At 38.0% G+C, this 19,845-nt stretch overlaps 4 protein-coding genes across 4 annotated transcripts; all 4 read left to right on the forward strand.

The window, feature by feature from the left end:
• Positions 1-5,015: 5,015 nt before the first annotated feature.
• LOC106100613 (cuticle protein 19-like) lies at positions 5,016-5,729 on the forward strand. Its single transcript, XM_013279548.1, has 3 exons — positions 5,016-5,027; positions 5,109-5,261; positions 5,568-5,729. The coding sequence occupies exons 1-3, from the start codon at positions 5,016-5,018 to the stop codon at positions 5,727-5,729; spliced, it is 327 nt and encodes a 108-aa protein (XP_013135002.1).
• Positions 5,730-6,614: 885 nt separating this feature from the next.
• LOC106100704 (cuticle protein 19-like) lies at positions 6,615-7,614 on the forward strand. The gene is made up of 3 exons (XM_013279698.1): positions 6,615-6,650; positions 6,833-7,210; positions 7,303-7,614. The coding sequence occupies exons 1-3, from the start codon at positions 6,639-6,641 to the stop codon at positions 7,540-7,542; spliced, it is 630 nt and encodes a 209-aa protein (XP_013135152.1). The 5' UTR covers positions 6,615-6,638; the 3' UTR covers positions 7,543-7,614.
• A 1,637-nt stretch (positions 7,615-9,251) lies between these two features.
• LOC106100698 (cuticle protein 8-like) lies at positions 9,252-10,311 on the forward strand. The gene is made up of 3 exons (XM_013279686.1): positions 9,252-9,277; positions 9,364-9,762; positions 9,850-10,311. Exons 1-3 carry the CDS (start codon positions 9,266-9,268, stop codon positions 10,090-10,092), a joined length of 654 nt encoding a protein of 217 aa, XP_013135140.1. The 5' UTR covers positions 9,252-9,265; the 3' UTR covers positions 10,093-10,311.
• Positions 10,312-11,906: 1,595 nt separating this feature from the next.
• Positions 11,907-18,888, forward strand: LOC106100809 (cuticle protein-like). The gene is made up of 5 exons (XM_013279857.1): positions 11,907-11,930; positions 15,130-15,504; positions 15,592-15,813; positions 18,203-18,490; positions 18,571-18,888. Exons 1-5 carry the CDS (start codon positions 11,919-11,921, stop codon positions 18,811-18,813), a joined length of 1,140 nt encoding a protein of 379 aa, XP_013135311.1. The 5' UTR covers positions 11,907-11,918; the 3' UTR covers positions 18,814-18,888.
• The last annotated feature ends 957 nt before the right edge of the window (positions 18,889-19,845 follow it).

Consider the following 19,845-nt stretch of genomic DNA (forward strand, 5'->3'; position numbering starts at 1 on the left):
CTTTTTTGAGGCGAGAGAGCTTTTCGGACCACCAAGGCAATCCTGTTCTACTCCTCCTAGGAACTCCCGGCACGGTCTCATTACAGGCTTCCACCACGCTTTCCATATAGCTGTTCACCTTTCTCTCTAGCTCTTCCTTTCCAGTCACCTTGTTTACTTCTTCTTCCGTAACGTTCCTTTCACTCAGTTTTGAGGCGAGTTTCTCTCGAAACTCGCCCCAATTTGCTTTTCTGGTATTGTACTTCCGGGTGGAGCGACAGATGTCCGTGCCTGAGGATCTCTGGAGTCTTACGTCGAACAGAATTGCCTTGTGGTCCGAACAGGATATATCGTCTGCGAGGCGCCAGTTCACGACCTTTCCGAGCATTGCGGTCGTGCAGACAGTAATATCCACGCAGCTAGTGTACCGTGTGGTACCACGAATGGTATCAAAGGTAGGCTCAGACCCAGAGTTGAGTACATGTAGACCCAGCTCGCCCAGCTTGGCAACCAATTCTTCCCCCCTTTTGTTCGTGGCTCGGCTTCCCCACCATGAGGACCACGCGTTCACGTCGCCGCCCAGTATCACGCCGGCAGTATCCAGCCTCTCCACGACAGTGCCAATCAAGTCCAGATAAGGTTCGATGGGCTTATTTGGCTCCAGGTAGACGGACACCAAGCCTACCTCCCATGCCGCGGTTCTCACCTTTGCAGTCGCAATGTTGCAAGAGGTGAGGTCCGGACAGTGGGTGATAGACAAGGTGTCGTCGAATAGTACAATGGCTGCCTTAACCACGTCCTCCCCCCTTCGGTTGGCAGCGCATTGTACTACCCTTGTACCTGGATGCTGCCTCATCTCCCCAGTGTTGCCAGTATACGGCTCCTGGACCAAGGCGAAGGAAAGTTTCCTTTCCTTCGCCTCTTCGATTAGCTCAGCCGTGGAGACCCTGGATCTCTGCAAATTTGCCTGCACAGCGTGATAACAGCGCTGCCTAGCATGAAGAGCGCCGGAGGCACCTGGGACCACCTTAGCAGTAGGCCACGGTGGCCCGCGCGAGTGCCTCCCACCTTCTTCTCACCGGGCAGTCGTCGCTGAACGCGTTGTGGTCCCTCCTGTCGGATTTCGCCTTGAGGCAGTTCCGGCAAGACGGTGGATCCCCAGCCTGCCAATTAGTGCACTCGGACCTGAGATGCGGGCCCCCGCAGTGGCTGCACACATCCGTCTGCTCGGTGCACAGCCGCTTCGTGTGCCCGTACCCCAGGCACCGAGAGCACTGGACGAGGGGGGATTGGTCGACAACCTGGACCCGCTGTAAGTCTACATGCACTGTCCCCGTCTCCGTCAGTCGCCGCCAGACTGCCGGAGAAACTCTCATAACGATGTGAGATGTTAGCGGATTCCTGGCCCTTTTTCTGTACCTTACCTCCATCCTAAGGTCCTCCTCGGCAATATTATTTAGTAGGGCCTTGTTTTGATTTTTTATAGCTTGAACTACATCGGCGTCCTGGATGAAGGTAAGTACGTTGTTTAATCTAATTAAAGGGTCTTTGTTCTTTATATCTTCCACTTGCAAACCGCCGCCTACACTCCGCAGCCTGTCCTTAATCCTGTCTAATTCACTTTCCGTGCTACACCCTACTATAACTTTTCGGTCCTTGGCCTTTCTAACACTATCCACCCTTATTCCTTCGTCTTTTGCGCTAATTACTTTTCTAATTTTGTCTAAAACTTGTTCCCCAGTATCACGTTCGTCATCGGACCTGATCGCCACTGAGTGAGTGGCCCCAACACCCAGCGGCGCTCCTTGGGTCCTTCCTGCGGCTACGCTCGCGTAGGTGCCCTGGATGATCCTGCTCCCGGCCTGCTTCAGAGTTTCTTTCAGGTCTTCTACTTCCTTTGTATTTCTTTCTACTAATTTTGCATGCTCTTCTAATTTTCTAAAAAATTCTTCCTGCTTTCCTGTGTGCTCATCAGGGGAGGCAGTGAGGGGTGTCTGTGAGATTTGAGGGCCTAGGTCCTCCTCTTCCTTCGACCCCCCTCCCTGCGCCTCCTGTTGTGCTTCTATGCTTTTTCTAATCTTTACTAATTCTGCTTCCGCCTCTTTAACAAGTCGGTAGAGGGTCTCCATAGCACTGATGGCCCCTGTCTTAAGTTCTGTTTTAATGTTTTTTGCGTTATTTAAAAGTGTTTTGCCTGTTACTAGGCTACTTCGCGCTTCCCTTACTCTATCCCTAATATCGGTATTTGGACTGTTTGAGGGGCCATCAGTTGCTTCTGCCTGTACATTTTGATTTTGGAATTCTTCCAGGGGCACCACGCGCTTGCGTATCACCCTCGATGTCTTTTTGGGGGATGTCAGGGTCGTGGGATCGCCCCCCGACTCCCATTCCCCTACGCTCTTTCGGACGCTTAGGACCTGCGTTTCATTGTTAATATTAGGTGATGGTTGTGTAACCATCTGTTCTGACTCTGTCCTATCTACCGATTTCCGGATCTGAACGCCGCCCTTCTTTACTGGGGTCCTAATACCCATCATGTTGTGAGAACACGTCAAAAATTAAAATAGGATAAAATTAGATTAAATAAACTTAATCGGTCAATAAACCCTAATAATTCCTACGTCTAGTATTGTGGGCAATAAACCCAGTCAATAAACCCTGTCATGAAATACTTATTCTAATATTGCGGGCAAAAGACCCTGTCAATATGTGCAACTTAGAACTAGACCAGATATAAAGAGGAGAAAAGAAATATAGTAATATAAATTTAAATTTAAATATTCGATAATTACAATTAGTTAATAATAATAAGCTAACTTTAAATTGACATAAATAATAAACAAGGAAAAATTTTAAGATGACTAGAAAATCTGGTCAGGTACTAAATTGTCTGAAACTTACACTATCTGCTACGTCGCCCTTTGTTTACAAGTCAATCACAGTCGCAACATGTTTGACAACTTTATCAAGTTTATCAACTTTGATAATTTACGTGACTTTATACTTTAACTTAATATAACTCCGGTTTCCCTTGTCCGATTTTTATGGTTGAGGTGTCGTTCTTCTTCTTCTTTCTTGCTCTTCAAGTTAAAGTTGTTACCAGGGTTCCAGAGCTATAAGATCTGGTACTATGTGTACACGTGGTTTTAATGAATCTTGTAAGTGACTAACTTGTCAAATCTGCGTCAATTTTTGTCCGAAAAATCCGAACAAGGTATCAAAATGTTCCCTGTTTTATACCGGTTATGTCTAAATAAAATTTTATATATGTTACAGATCTCTTTTAGAAGTTTTAAATTTTCAAAATTAATGTAATTTTTTAAAGTTTTTCTAGTTATTTCCGGCGTTATATTTCTCGACTTAGTTGTCCAAATCCAATTCCAATAATAGTGTCTTGTCCAGCTTTTCGAGGGCTATCGATTGAGGTGTGTCACGTGCTTCCAGCTCATCCGGATCTGGGACCTCGTGGCCACGCGGTTTTCTTTTTCTATGGTTTTTCTAAGTTTTTCTTAGGTGAAAAATTCTGAAAACCGATCGAGGGCCCAGACCTCAACGAGGGCTATCGAATGATGTGATAAAAATGGTAGGTCGTCGATCTCTTTTTCGCAGCGTTGTTTTTTAAAGGTTTCTAAAATTGAAATTTTTGATGTTTTTGATTCCAAAAATTTTTTCTTAGTCTTTTTGACTGAAATTTTTTCACTGTTTGATTCAGGAAAATTTTCTGCTTCTGTCGATATATAGCACTGTTAACTTCGTCAAACTTTTCCCGCCAATTGTATTTTTCGTAACTTTTAGACGTACGGAGCTAATTTTAATAACTTTTTGCGCGTCTTCACACCAAGGCGTGCAACCGACCGATTTTTATTCTTACGTTAACCTAAGTCGCATCTTACGTGATAGTAATTTAAATGCACAACTCACATAATAATCGAGATGTTCGTGCCCATGACCGTGGCCGTGTACTGTCTGGTGATGTCCGTCGTGGCGAGAGATGTGATTGGATGAAAACGCGTGACCGTGATCTTGAGCCATCACTACTGCAGTTATAACGGTAAAGCATAATACCTGCAAATAAATAACAATCAAATATAATAAACATTTAACAAGAGACCAATCTCTTGCAAATTTACTTATTAAAACAATAACTTTTTCACCTGAGAGAACATTTTTATTTATTTCTGCGTGAGTGACTTGCGTTTTACTACTAAACGAGTAATAATACTGATGTATGTCGAGCAGAATTTGTGATTTTTATACTAATATCGCTTATACGTTTGCAACAATATTGTGATCAAGGTTACCATAGTTTCGTATTAGGTAATATCTTTATTGTTTTCAAATAGTAGTTGTACATGAAAGATAAGAAATTACGATCATCATTTTTTGTGTTCATTAGGATGCTAAAGATAGATTAAGATGGTCCAGTGGTAGCTACTCAAATGTCAAGTAAAGCTATGCTAGTTCTGACACATACTCGTAATAACCACATTCAATCTGAAAAGACAGCAGGAGATAAAAAGTAGATGCCGAATAACAAAAAGAAACTGGATAAAATACTCGATGACCGCAATATATTGCTTATTAATTTCGTGTGTGTGTTTATTTAATGTTTCGTTTCGTGAATCATCAAAAAGCACTTTGAAACTTGTCACTTCGCTTGAAAGAATTTGAATAGCTTTGTAGAGATTAATAAATTAATGCAAGTGGAAGTTGCTAATAGCCATTGAACTAACTAGCTACTTAAATCAACGGTGGTCGTCGAAAAATTTAATAACTGTTATGTATTCTTTATGAAAGATATATCGCATATTGTCATCGCATTCATTGTTCTCTATGAGTAACACAATATTTTAAGCTTGAGCAATACTTTTTTGTTGCAAGCAATTTTCTACGACAATTTGCGTACATTTATGTGAAAACATAGCCTTGAAATTTAGTGTGAATTTAGATATAAAACTTGCAGTTAGCGTGATAGATATATCATTCAAGTACGTGATCTACAAGTAACAATAACTTGTAATATCAGAAAAATTAAAATGAATTCTAAGGTACACAATAATAACATACAAAAAATTTAATTTTGATGTTAATTATTTTATTCAAACTGACTAATTTAGTGTCTTTTACAGATGATTTGTCTTGCGGCGATAGCCATACTGGCTGTTGGTTTATGCCACGCACATGGTCATGGCTTTTCATCGATTCACATCTCTCGTCATGACGGTCACCATCATCCTGTTCATGTTCATGGTCACGGTCATGACCATCACCATGACTATTACGTAAGTACCTTTTTTATTCAAAAATTCCATGTGGGAACAGGACTAAGAAACCTTATCCGGCATTTGCAAAACTATGCACATGAGTTTCTAACTACACTACTGGGTCTTTATTCAATGTTATCCGAATAGCTTTAATTTTAATATAAAGATTGCTCCTTAGTGTTCTTATTCCCTGTTATTGCTGTTCCAGTATATCACATCTGTAACCAATCAAAAATATGCTTAGATTTTTTTTGTCAGACAGAAAGAGCTCAAAAATATGTTGCGTTTTAAATTTTTTTATAATTGTTTTATTTTTACTTTTAGACTCATCCTAAGTACGAGTTCGAGTATAAAGTAGAAGACCACCATACAGGTGATATAAAGACCCAGCATGAGCACAGAGATGGCCACAAGAGCGAGAGCGGGTACTCCTGGCACGACCCTCATGGCACCGTTAAAGTGACCAAATATGACTCTCATCATTAAGATTGGAAGAAACGTTTTACTCTATTACTTCTTAACAATATTTCATGTATGAAATTATGGTTGTCATTTTTGTTACATTAGATTATTACAATACAATTTATAGGTACAATAAAATAAAAATGCCTTGTAATTTATTTTTGGTTTCATTTGAGGGAGATGTAGAGAGAAGATAAGTTCGTGTACTCTAACCAGTTAAATTTTCCTAAAGAACTATTTATTTTCGAGTAAAACTATTGGTACCAGGTCATTATATTATTGTTTTTATAATAAACATAGACAATACACAAATATACAGTAAACCAACTACAACACATTCCATCATAAACGTTACAAGTTTGGTGTTACATTCATATAGTGTAAAAGTGTAACGTCAAGTTTATTGATTGGTGGCAATTATTGACACCAATTAGCAACGCCTTCGAGAGCTGAAACAAAACCGGTTGGTGTTACGATTACATCGACGGCAGACAAATTTAATTATGTAATTCTACCAACAAATGTATGGCTAATTATAGTAAAAATGTAATGAGAAATAAATTTATTATATTTTATTGCTAGTAGAATAAACGGAGGAAAGCCATGAGTTTACTGTTTATTTAAGCTAAGATCAAATTTCAAAAATTTAGATTAACAGAACAAACTGCAATTTTAAGATCATCTGATATAAATCGACGGTCTTAAAAATTTCGACTTTTTGGTCCCTAAAAAAATATTTCTTTACAACTTTCAAATTGTTTACCACTTACTCTAAACGACTTGTTCAAAAATGGATAGGAGTACCGAGTCGAGATAAAAATGCTGTAACTTTTGACACGTTGACCTTGCAGTTGATAAAAATGGATATTATATAAAAGGAAGTCATACTTTAAATCTGTATCAGTTACTTACAAGCACTGTAAAAGAATAATCATGTTTACCAAAGTAAGTAAAGATATACTTAACTCTAAAAAAAAAGAATTCAATGCGATTAAAGTTAAACGAGCAATGGCAAATCTATCATTATGATTTTTATTAATTTAAAAATAAAAGTACCCTTAAAGGCGCTTCGTCAAATCACCTATTTGTTTAGTCAATAAAGTGAAAAATATTTTTTTTCGTTACAGATCCTAGCTTTGAGCGCCGTTCTGGCGGTGTCTGCGGCGGGTCTTCTGCCCCAGGCTTACTACTCCTCAGCCGCGGCCGTCTCCTCCCAGAGCATAGTGCGCCACGACCAACCTCAGGCTATTCACGCCACTCCCGTTGCCATCCACGCTGCTCCCATCGCTTACCAAGCCGCTCCCATCGCTACCTACGCTGCCCCTGCCCGTATCTCCGCCGGACATGCTGTCTCCTCTCAGACCATCCTGCGTCACGAGCAGCCACGTGCCGCCTACGGCATCGCTCCCCTAGCATACGCCGCCGCGCCCGCTCATTACTCGACACCACTCATCAGCCACGCCGCCCCCGCTGCTAGGATCATCGCCGCACATCAGGACGAATACGTAAGTTTTGATAAAAACCTTAACACAACAATAATCACAATTATTAGCAATCATAATGACGTCTTATAACAACCTTGTAATCGTTGTGACAGGCTCACCCCAGATACGACTTCGCGTACTCCGTGGCCGACGGACACACCGGCGACAACAAGTCACAGCACGAGAGCCGCGACGGTGATGTTGTGCACGGTGATTACTCGCTCCTCGAAGCTGACGGTTCAGTGCGCACTGTGCAGTACACTGCTGATGCCCACAATGGATTCAACGCTGTCGTCAGCCACTCTGCGCCAGGACACCACGCCGCCCCAGCACATGCTCTCGCCCATTATTAGACTAAATTAAGACCAAGACATAATTGTTACTATTTATTAAACAAAATTAAAGAAATGTTTAGTAGGAATTAATATCTATTTTTTAATTTTTGTCCTTATTATATACCAATACAAATTGATATATTTAAGGGCTAACAACGGATCCTATAACTGCAACAGTTCCTTGTATTAACTAAATGAAATAAATAATAAGGCTCTCCCGTCCCAGATGTTAAGAGTTATGATTAGATAGAGAGTAGATGATGAGACAGAAATCATACTATTTTTTCAACTTTTTGGACATAAGAACACAGCTACATATGCACATAGACAAGTTAGTAAAGGTATTCTTAATACCTCTTTTTCAGCGAGACCCAGTTTGAGGAGTGGAAATTTATTCAACCAATCCTTAACAAAAGCTACTACTATATTCTGAAATTATGTTGTTGTGTCATAAAATTCCGTTGGGATTCTAAACGACATCATCATCGGCATTCCTTTCATCGAGGCGGCAAACTAAACATGATTGTAATGTTTTCCCGTCTATTAATAAACTAACTATAGTTAAATGAAAAATAATAAAAATTATGTAAACGATAAAGCGAACATAACTATTGGTGGTTTTTTCTCCTTATTATTAAAAAAGGTTTGTAAAACATTAAAGGTTTCATGATTCTATGTTATTAATTTTATATGGATAATGTGTTACCCCAGGACGTCCTTGTACTTCCACTTGTTCTTTACCATACCCTTTAAGAAAACAGAGACATCGGAACTGAATTAAATTCTACAAAGGCCACTGTTGTCTAAATCCATAGTAGTTATAATCAATTTAACAACAATGGCAGTTCTGGTAAAAACAACAAATCAAGCTATGGATTAAGATATAAATAAACTGAAGTAATTTAACTTTAGTTTATTTATTTATTTTTTTATAATTGGTTTATCAATATATTTACATAATTTTTAAATGAATTTCTTTGTAGCGTTACTAATACATTAATAATAATAAACACATGGCATCAAGCAACTACAATTATAGATAAACACATCTTGCTTGCAGGATAATATAATACAATATTACTACGTAAGTGTTTGAGATTAGGAAACGTTTGTTTTTTTTTTTTGTAAAATGTAACGACTGTAAAAAATATAACTTTTAATGTAATCCATGTATTAAGATTTACTTTAGTTAAAATTGGAGAACAGAACGATCATTATACGTTACTTCACTTTGTAATATTACGTTCTACGTTATAACGTAAGTTTGTTTGTACTTCCGTCATTACAATAAATAATTCTAATGAAATAAGAGAAGATAGGCAAATTTATATAATAGGAAATATTAAAATTTAAAACATTTCCAATAAATAGTCTATCACCACCACTACCATTACTATACTCGCTACTAACATTAGTTTTTTTATTGCCTTAATAACCAAATCGACCTTTTCATACAAAGAAAGTTTAGAATTTAAGTTTCTTGCAAAGATCTAATTGTTGATCAGTAATTTGTAAGCATTGTCTTATAAAGAAAGTCGTTATTTTCGGTTCAAAACTTAAAGTTTATTTTTTATTTTTAGAACATACTATTACCGGCTTTAAAATACTTTCACATTAACTACTATGAAGCATGTCAAACTGCTCTTAACTTGTCGACCTTGCGGTCGTTAAAATTTACTTACTATAAAAGCTCTCCGGGCAATGAAAGATTTATCAGTTGAGTTTCATTGACTTTAACATCATGTTCTCAAAAGTAGGTTCATTATTTTAATTTAACAATACGGATTGCAAGCAATACCAGATAAATAACAATTTAAACTTATTAATTACATCTTACAGATCTTAGCATTGAGCGCCGTGCTGGCGGTGTCTGCGGCAGGTCTCCTGCCCCAGGCTCACTACTCCTCAGCCGCAGCCGTCTCCTCCCAGAGCATAGTGCGCCACGACCAGCCTCACGCCATCCACGCCGCTCCCGTCGCCATCCACTCTGCTCCCGTTGCCATCCACGCCGCTCCCCTCGCCTACCAAGCTGCTCCCATCGCTTCTTACGCTGCCCCCGCCCATATCTCCGCCGGACATGCCGTATCCTCTCAGACCATCCTGCGTCACGAGCAGCCGCGTGCCGCCTACGGTATCGCTCCCCTAGCGTACGCCGCCGCACCCGCTCACTACTCCGCACCACTCATTAGCCACGCCGCCCCCGCTGCCAGAATCATCGCCGCGCACCAAGACGAATACGTAGGTTTTATAAACCTAACCTAAACACCTAACAACTAACCACGACTTAACTAGTATTCTTAATAACTATTGTTATTATTGTAACAGGCTCACCCCAGATACGACTTCTCCTACTCCGTGGCTGACGGACACACCGGCGACAACAAGTCTCAGCAGGAGAGCCGCGACGGCGACGCCGTGCACGGCCAGTACTCTCTGTTGGAAGCTGACGGCTCCGTGCGCACCGTGCAGTACACCGCTGACGACCACAGCGGCTTCAACGCGGTCGTCTCCAACTCCGCTCCCGCCCACCACGCCGCCCCCGCACATGCCATCCTCGCTCATCACTAAACATTGTCAATAACTAGTCTGCCTCATTGTGATAATTAAATTATTTAAACATGATTTTAGATTTCAATTAAAGATATAATTAAAATAAAATAATCATTTTCTTTATAAGAACACTGTTGAATAGTTTAAGCTCCAGAAGTTTGCGATGGAATTTAAGTAAATATATATGTACAAACTGTATTCATAATACAAACAAACGGACACGAGAGACACGGGACAGACCCAGGATAATGTTATTCAAGCGTCCGTCAGCTTTTAGCTGCAAAGAAAGCTAGCAACAGCCACTGTGTATAAATGCACTTTAACAACCATTATATTAAAAACCAATGTTTTTATGGTGGATCAATAATGGAAACAAATGGTTCGTTTAAATATCTAGTTAAGAGTGAATAGCATCTCGCCAGTGTTACAAAATGTTAATTGATTATTCAAGATAACATCTACTATTCTGTCTGTAGTAATAGTAATTTTGCCTTCGTTCTATACATATACATATTGTGTACAAATAAACGGAACAAAGAGCAATGATCTAACGAAAAATCTCAACAGCTACGAGTATATGTATTCGCCAATAGCAGACACAAATATTAATGTGTAACTTTATAAACCATTTTAAAGATTAAGTCAAAAGTTCATTAAATGTGTTTTTCTGTATGAACTACAATAAATTCGCAATAAATAATTTTTAACAGTCAGAATAATTTTTAATCGTTTAATTGTAAATTAGGGATGAACTCATTTTCCACTTTTTTAATTAAAAATGGTTTTTAAAACACATTACAAATATAATTTCTTAAATAAGAAATTAAAAACTGACATATAAACGACAAGTGAAGCTACTAAGTCAACAGTTAGCCTATATTACAAACTCCAGAGAGCTATATTCATAACTTTTTAGATTTTACTACTGTAACATAATACAAGATTATAGGTTTTCCGTCCTAATCTGACGTTTGGGACTTTGAGTTAGAGTAACTAAGTATTTATTAAAATACCGATTACCATCTTCTGACCACATCATCACTTAACATCAGCTGGGATCGTGGTCAAGCGCTGACTTAACGAACTTAAGAAAAACCCAGTTAAGTTTTCTACTAGTAAACAAAATACTGTAGCTCATTAAATCAAATAACAGACTTTGAATCATCGTCCATAATTCCAAATAATCCTTATTTAAAGATGAAAATAATGTATTCTTTAAAATAAATGTTACAAATTCTCTCTTCAATGATAATTATTCTTAAATTACATTGATTCATTTTCAAATTACTATAACTTTCCATGTAAATTATGTATTATTTTACAAATATTTTCTATGACATAACGAAGACACCAGATAAGGTTTATGTTCTTAAAATTAGGTGCAATACATAATAAATCTTTTCACTAATTAATAAATATTTATCTACATGACATATGCCTGATTCAGATGGAAACTGTATAAACAAAAATTAGCAACATTACAAAACATTACAGCGACCAAACCCATTTCAGCACAAAATCTGTAATTATCTAATATTAGGAAAGAGTCAATGATCTATTAACAGAAACAGTGCGATACAATCATTGAACTTAAAAAGAATAACTGAGCAGGAAAGCATTTAGTGCAATAAAAAGTAATAAATTATACAATAAAATTTTAGAACAATAGTAAAAGTGTATTTTAATTTAACATTTTATATCACAATATTACACCATATATGCAAAGTAAATCAAGCTCAGGTAACTTTTAACCGGACGACCTTGTCAGCGCCGAAAATCAACCGCTATAAAAGCTCTGTGATTACCGTAAGCTTTATCACTTGATTATTACATCCGGTAAAACAATGTTCTCCAAAGTAAGTTTGATTTAAAGACTTTTTTTTTGTTCAATAATTTTTAGGAAACGTTTTCCATTTTGTTAGGTTTTAAACCTAAAATGATATTATATTTGATTTTAATTTAAATTAATTTATTAAAATCAAGTAAAAACCTGATGTAGTTGAATTATTGATCCAATATAACTAAACATTTAACCTTTTGTTTAATTTTTTTAAGTAAAACTATTAAAGACGTGGACACAGAAGGCACTTAGCAAAGATAAAGGGAAAAGAATATGTAAAAGAATAAACGTATAAAGACACCGTACGACAACATGACCATGTAAGAAAAATAAGTTTAAAAAACAATGTTTTACAGATCTTGGCTCTCAGCGCTGTGCTGGCCGTAACCACGGCGGGACTCTTGCCCCAGGCTCACTACTCCTCAGCCGCCGCTGTCTCCTCACAGAGCATCGTGCGTCACGACCAGCCCCAAGCCATCCACGCCGCTCCCGTCGCCATCCATGCCGCTCCCCTCGCCTACCAAGCTGCTCCCATCGCTACCTACGCTGCCCCCGCCCGTATCTCCGCCGGACATGCTGTCTCCTCTCAGACCATCCTGCGTCACGAGCAGCCACGTGCCGCCTACGGCATCGCTCCCCTAGCGTACGCCGCGCCCGCTCACTACTCGGCACCACTCATCAGCCACGCCGCCCCCGCTGCCAGAATCATCGCTGCGCACCAAGACGAATACGTACGTTATATAAACCTAACCTAAACACCTAACCATTAACCACGACGTAATTAGTATTCGTAATGACTATTGTTATTATTGTAACAGGCTCACCCCAGATACGACTTCTCCTACTCCGTGGCTGACGGACACACCGGCGACAACAAGTCTCAGCAGGAGAGCCGCGACGGCGACGCCGTGCACGGCCAGTACTCTCTGTTGGAAGCTGACGGCTCCGTGCGCACCGTGCAGTACACCGCCGACGACCACAGCGGCTTCAACGCGGTCGTCTCCAACTCCGCTCCCGCCCACCACGCCGCCCCCGCACATGCCGTCCTCGCTCATCACTAAACATTGTCAATAACTAGTCTGCCTCATTGTGATAATTAAATTATTTAAATATGATTTTAGATTTCAATTAAAGATATAATTAAAATAAAATAATCATTTTCTTTATGAGAACACTGTTGAATAGTTTAAGCTCCAGGAGTTTGCGATGGAATTTAAGTAAATATATATGTACAAACCGTATTCATAACACAAACAAACGGACACGAGAGACTCGGGACAGACCCAGGATAATGTTATTCAAGCGTCCGTCAGCTTTTAGCTGCAAAGAAAGCTAGCAACAGCCACTGTGTATAAATGCACTTTAATAACAATTATCACAAATGCAATGTTTTTATGAGGGATCGATAATGGAAACAAATGGTTTATTTAAATATCTAGTTAAGAGTTATTAGCATCTCGCCAGCGTTACAAAATGTTAATTGGTCATTCAAGATGACATCTACTATTCTGTTTGTAGTAATAGTAATTATGATTTCGTTTTATACATGTATAAAATATACAAAGAAACGGAACAAAGAACAATAATCGACAACGAAAAATCTCAACAGCTACGAGCACCATATGTAATTGCCAATAGCAGTGTAATTTTATAATTTATAATGTTATAGGTCATTTTAAAAATTAAGTCAAAAGCTCGTTTAATGTACTTTTCTGTATAAACTACAATAAATTCGCAATGAATTATTTTTAACAGTTAGAATAATTTTTAATCGTTTAATTGGAAATTAGGGATGAACTCACTTTCCACTTTTTTAATTAAAAATGGTTTTTAAGAAACATTATAAATATAATTTCTTAAATAAGAAATAAAAAATTGACATATAAACGACAAGTGAAGCTACTAAGTCAACAGTTAGCCTATATAACAAACTCCAGAGAGCTATATTCATGACTTTTTAGATTTTATTACTGTAACATAATACAAGATTATAGGTTTTCCGTCCTAATCTGACGTTTGGGACTTTGATAGTAGTGTAAATAAGTATTTATTAAGCTACCGATTACCATCTTCCGACCACATCATCACTTAACATCAGCTGGGATCGTGGTCAAGCGTTGACTTAACGAACAGAAGAAAAAGATAGTAAAGTTTTCTACTAGTAAACAAAATACTGTAGATCATTAAATCAAATAACAGACTTTGAATCATTGTCCATAATTCCAAATAATCCTTATTTAAAGATGAAAATAATGTATTCTTAAAAATAAATGTTACAAATTCTCTCTTCAATGATAATTATTCTTAAATTACATTGATTCATTTTTAAATTGCTTGACTTTCCATGTAAATTAAGTATTCTTTTACAAATATTTCCTACGATATTTCGAAGACGCCAGATAGGGTTTATGTTCTTAAAATTAGGTGCAATATATAATAAATCTTTTCACTAATTAATAAATATTTATCTACTTGACATATGCCTGATTTAGATGGAAACTGTATAAACAAAAATTAGCAACATTACAGCGACCAAACTCAAAATTTCAGCACAAAATCTGTAATTATCTAATATTAGGAAAGAGTCAATGATCTATTAACAGAAACAGTGCGATACAATCATTGAACTTAAAAAGAATAACTGAGCAGGAAAGCATTTAGTGCAATAAAAAGTAATAAATTATACAATAAAATTTTAGAACAATAGTAAAAGTGTATTTTAATTTAACATTTTATATCACAATATTACACCATATATGAAAAGTAAATCAAGCTCAGGTAACTTTTAACCTGATGACCTTGTCAGCGCCGAAATTCAGCCACTATAAAAGCTCTGTGACTACCGTAAGCTTTATCACTTGATTATTACATCCGGTAAAACAATGTTCTCCAAAGTAAGTTTAATTTAAAGACTTTCCTTTGAGTAATAATGTTTAGGAAACTTTTCATTTCATTAGGTTTTAAACCTAAAATTATATTTTAAATTAATTTATTAAAATCAAGTAAAAACCTGATGTAGTTGAATTATTGATCCAATATAACTAAACATTTAACCTTTTGTTTAATTTTTTTAAGTAAAACTATTAAAGACGTGGACACAGAAGGCACTTAGCAAAGATAAAGGGAAAAGAATATTTAAAAGAATAAACGTATAAAGCCCTGTACGACAACATGACCATGTAAGAAAACTGAGTTTAAAAAACAATGTTTTACAGATCTTGGCTCTCAGCGCTGTGCTGGCCGTAACCGCGGCGGGACTCTTGCCCCAGGCTCACTACTCCTCAGCCGCCGCTGTCTCCTCACAGAGCATCGTGCGTCACGACCAGCCCCAAGCCATCCACGCCGCTCCCGTCGCCATCCATGCCGCTCCCCTCGCCTACCAAGCTGCTCCCATCGCTACCTACGCTGCCCCCGCCCGTATCTCCGCCGGACATGCTGTCTCCTCTCAGACCATCCTGCGTCACGAGCAGCCACGTGCCGCCTACGGCATCGCTCCCCTAGCGTATGCCGCGCCCGCTCACTACTCGGCACCACTCATCAGCCACGCCGCCCCCGCTGCCAGAATCATCGCCGCGCACCAAGACGAATACGTACGTTTTATAAACCTAACCTAAACACCTAACCACTAACCACGACGTAACTAGTATTCTTAATGACTATTGTTATTATTGTAACAGGCTCACCCCAGATACGACTTCTCCTACTCCGTGGCTGACGGACACACCGGCGACAACAAGTCTCAGCAGGAGAGCCGCGACGGCGACGCCGTACACGGCCAGTACTCTCTGCTGGAGGCTGACGGCTCCGTGCGCACCGTGCAATACACCGCCGATGACCACAGCGGTTTCAACGCGGTCGTCTCCAACTCCGCTCCCGCGCACCACGCCGCCCCCGCACACGCTATCCTCGCTCATCATTAAACCTTAAAATACCTAAACTTCCCCTATGTGATAATTAATTTATTTGAATATACAATCTTTAAATTTCAATAAAATGTGAAAGCTACTGATATATTTTATTTTTCTTGAAATTTCCTAAACGTACTTCGATTCAGGGTCAACATTATAACTCAAACTTAATATTTTATTGGGATGAAATATTTAATATTTTGCAGTAGTTACGTATACATAAAAATGACAAATCGAGCAACCTACCGCAATGATCATACATTTTAAAGAAAATAAGTTAGCTACGTTTACTACATTAAAATTTTGACAGATCAATGCATGGTCATATATTGATATTTTAAAAGTGTGGCATTTACTATGATATTGACAGTCCAGCAGAAACTAATAATAAGAAGCGACTATAGGCGAAGCAGTATTTTTAACCTTAAAAAAACAATGTCGACAACATTGCTTAATTTTTTTTAATGGAGAAAAAATATGTAGTTGTAAAGTTTACGAACTTCGTTGCTGCCCACAACTACCTTTTGACAATCACTGCGAAATAATGTGTAATACACTTGGTAATAATCATATTGCCGGCCTAGTCTACCATCATCTTTTACTTATAGATATACGACAAACATATACTTTGCGAAAAGTTATTTTCTCTTCCGTTATCTATACTTGTCTATATCTATACTAATATTATAAAGAGGAAAGATTTGTATTTTTGTATGAATTGAAATAACTTAACTACTGGACCGATTTTAAAAATTATTTCAAAGTTAGAAAGGTAATTTATGTGTTAGTAATATAGGCTATACTGTGTATATTCTTTTTAATTTCACGCGGTCGAAGTCGCGAACAACAGCTTGTTTATTATACTTAGGACAAAGAATTGAACGCATTCTTGAGGTGTAAATTATTACCGTCTATACTAGGTATATCGAGAGTCAGAACAAACTTACAAGGTACGAGTGCATGGGCTAGTACCAGTACCAAACTATCATATACATTTTTTCTATATGTACTGCTTTAATCATTAATTACAAGAGAAATATTTTACAATCTTCTAAGCGTTATTATCGGAAAAAAAGATATTGAAAGTTATTAATTTCCGTTTTTGCCTAAACATATCCTGTCTAAATTACAACGTCGTAATTGATATAAATGTCGAAACAAATTAATGAAGCAAACTCGTATTTACTATTACATTAAATTGTTAGAGAGCTTATCACGATATTCATAAAAGATTTTCGTAACGTCATCGACAACATTTTTATTTGTGATTCGTTCCACCGTATGTAAAGTACACCGACAAATCTCTTATAACTATTATCAATATAGTTACGAATGCGTTCTCGATCGTTACAAAAATATTTGCGATAGACCCTTTAATATTTTGTCAAAAATTCAGCAATGTTCAGACTGTACTATCTTCGTGTATACTGTAGCTAATTATTTTTAAACCGTTAACTAAATTATATTTTACTAGCTGTTGCTCGCGACTTCGTCCGCGTGTAATTAAAAACAATAAACAAAATATAGCCTATAATATTCAAATATAAATTACCTTTATAATTTGGAAGAAATTTTAAAATCGGTCCAGTAGTTTTAGAGTTATTTCAATACATACAGATTTACAAAGATTTCCTCTTTATAATTTTAATACAGACGCAAGAAATTAAATTTTTTGGCAACGAAATTTACGAGTATTTATGAACACGTTACATTCATGAATGTTATAAAATGAAACCTACACTCAATACTTTTTGTAAGAGTCGATTTGTGTACTGAATATTTTGGTGTATGGCTTTAAATGCTAAATTGATCAAAAGAAATTGATAGATGGATATTTATTAGAGTTTATAGCCTAAACTCCAAGTAACTAGGTCTCGATGAAATTTGGAATAGATGTAGAGCATAATCTGGAAGAACACATATTCTGTTTACTTTTGTTTTAATCCCTCGCGGACGGAGTGGTGGACAAAAGCTAATACTTTATAAATTGTTTTTAAAGTAAGTATGTCTAATTGTATTCTTGTACTCTTAAAGAGCTTAAACAATATAATATGAACATTTTAGGCAATATTTTTATGGGTGAAAAGAGTATGCAAAACTACTTTCCGACCTGCTGACCTCGTCATAAGTAAATCTCGATCAATATAAAAGCGAGCCGTATCGCCGAAAGATATATCAGTACTTGTATCGCAACATTTACAAAATGTTCTCCAAAGTGAGTGACACAAAATATGATAGTAAAAAATAATAAAGAACGTTATATAAATATTAATTATTACGATTGTTACAGATCCTGGCTTTGAGCGCCGTACTGGCGGTGTCTGCGGCGGGTCTCTTGCCCCAGGCTCACTACTCCTCAGCTGCAGCCGTCTCCTCCCAGAGCATCGTGCGCCACGACCAGCCTCACGCCATCCACGCCGCTCCCGTCGCCATCCACGCCGCTCCCCTCGCCTACCAAGCCGCTCCCATCGCTACCTATGCAGCCCCCGCCCGTATCTCTGCCGGACATGCTGTCTCCTCTCAGACCATCCTGCGTCACGATCAGCCGCGTGCCTCTTACGGCATCGCTCCCCTAGCGTACGCCGCCGCGCCCGCTCACTACTCGGCACCACTCATCAGCCACGCTGCCCCCGCTGCTAGGATCATCGCCGCGCACCAAGACGAATACGTACGTTTTTTAAACCAAACCTAAACATCTAACCACGACGTAACTAGTATTCTTAAGGACTAATATTATTTTTGTAACAGGCGCACCCCAGATACGACTTCTCCTACTCCGTGGCTGACGGACACACCGGCGACAATAAGTCTCAGCAGGAGAGCCGCGACGGCGACGCCGTGCACGGCCAGTACTCTCTGCTGGAGGCTGACGGCTCCGTGCGCACCGTGCAGTACACCGCCGACGACCACAGCGGCTTCAACGCGGTCGTGACCAACTCCGCTCCCGCGCACCACGCCGCCCCTGCACACGCAATCCTCGCCCATCATTAAACATTGTCAAAAACCGAATCTAGTGATAGTAAATTATTTAAAAATGTGTAATATTTTAGTCTTCAATAAATGATAATGAAAGCAATTGATGTGTATAAATTTAGTCATTCTACCGCATCATTATTAATTTTTGAAAATGTTTCTGTAAACAGCATTTGAAGGCCAATGCGAAAAATATTACATTTTTCTACTTGCAAAGTTAGTCTGCGCGGATCAAGTGTATTTAATTCGCCATTTGTTGATTAGCTAATAATTTACGTTATAATTTCTCACTGAGTAAATTATTGTCCCTAACAAAAATTGTGTTAAATGATAATTACTTCAGGGCAACGTTTAACTAAGATAAAGTAAAAAAAAAAACATTTATAACAATTGAAACTATGCAATGAAACAAGAAATAAACAATGGTTTTTATTTATTACTGATTAATAGATTGTAATGATGTCTTCAATTTCATCTTCAGAGATGAATCCTTTGGAATACATCTGTCTTAGACGAAGGGACTAATCTTATCTTACTTAATATGATAAATGCGAAAGTTTGATGGTTGAATGTTTGTTCGAGTTTGCACCCTAAACGGATGAATGGATCTCGATGAAATTTGGCATAGATGTAGAGGATAGTCTGGAAGAACACATAGGCTACGTACTTTCATTTCTTTTAATTCCCGGACGGAGTCCCAACGAAGACATAAATTTGAGAATCGTCGATAACTTGTTTAAGTATATTTAATTTACGAATACCTAGGATTATAATTTCTTTGATTAGTTTAAAATACGATATACCAATTTTATTCTACCTATAGTAGTACGGTTACGAATTACAGAAACACAAAAAATCGGATTTGTTTTAAATTCCATTAATAGAAAAGACATTTTAAACCTTACGTCTAGATGGTCAAAGGTTAAATCCAATCAAATATAAAATATGTACTTAAAATATAGCCTCTTTCAATTACCAATTTTCTAAAGCTATAAAAAATCTATGTAAGAAATCCGCAAAACTTTTTTAATGTCATTGACCAACTGACAT

The sequence above is a fragment of the Papilio polytes genome, unplaced genomic scaffold (genome assembly GCF_000836215.1).
Source record: "Papilio polytes unplaced genomic scaffold, Ppol_1.0 DF824303.1, whole genome shotgun sequence".
NCBI classification, from domain to species: Eukaryota; Metazoa; Arthropoda; class Insecta; order Lepidoptera; family Papilionidae; genus Papilio; species Papilio polytes.

What these genes read in the sequence shown, in the direction of transcription:
- LOC106100613 (XM_013279548.1), top strand. An exon ending in ACCATCACCATGACTATTAC is followed by an intron (nt 5,262 to 5,567) that starts GTAAGTACCTTT and finishes TTTTACTTTTAG; the next exon opens with ACTCATCCTAAGTACGAGTT.
- LOC106100704 (XM_013279698.1), top strand. An exon ending in CCGCACATCAGGACGAATAC is followed by an intron (nt 7,211 to 7,302) that starts GTAAGTTTTGAT and finishes TCGTTGTGACAG; the next exon opens with GCTCACCCCAGATACGACTT.
- LOC106100698 (XM_013279686.1), top strand. An exon ending in CCGCGCACCAAGACGAATAC is followed by an intron (nt 9,763 to 9,849) that starts GTAGGTTTTATA and finishes TTATTGTAACAG; the next exon opens with GCTCACCCCAGATACGACTT.
- LOC106100809 (XM_013279857.1), top strand. An exon ending in CCGCGCACCAAGACGAATAC is followed by an intron (nt 15,505 to 15,591) that starts GTACGTTTTATA and finishes TTATTGTAACAG; the next exon opens with GCTCACCCCAGATACGACTT. An exon ending in CCGCGCACCAAGACGAATAC is followed by an intron (nt 18,491 to 18,570) that starts GTACGTTTTTTA and finishes TTTTTGTAACAG; the next exon opens with GCGCACCCCAGATACGACTT.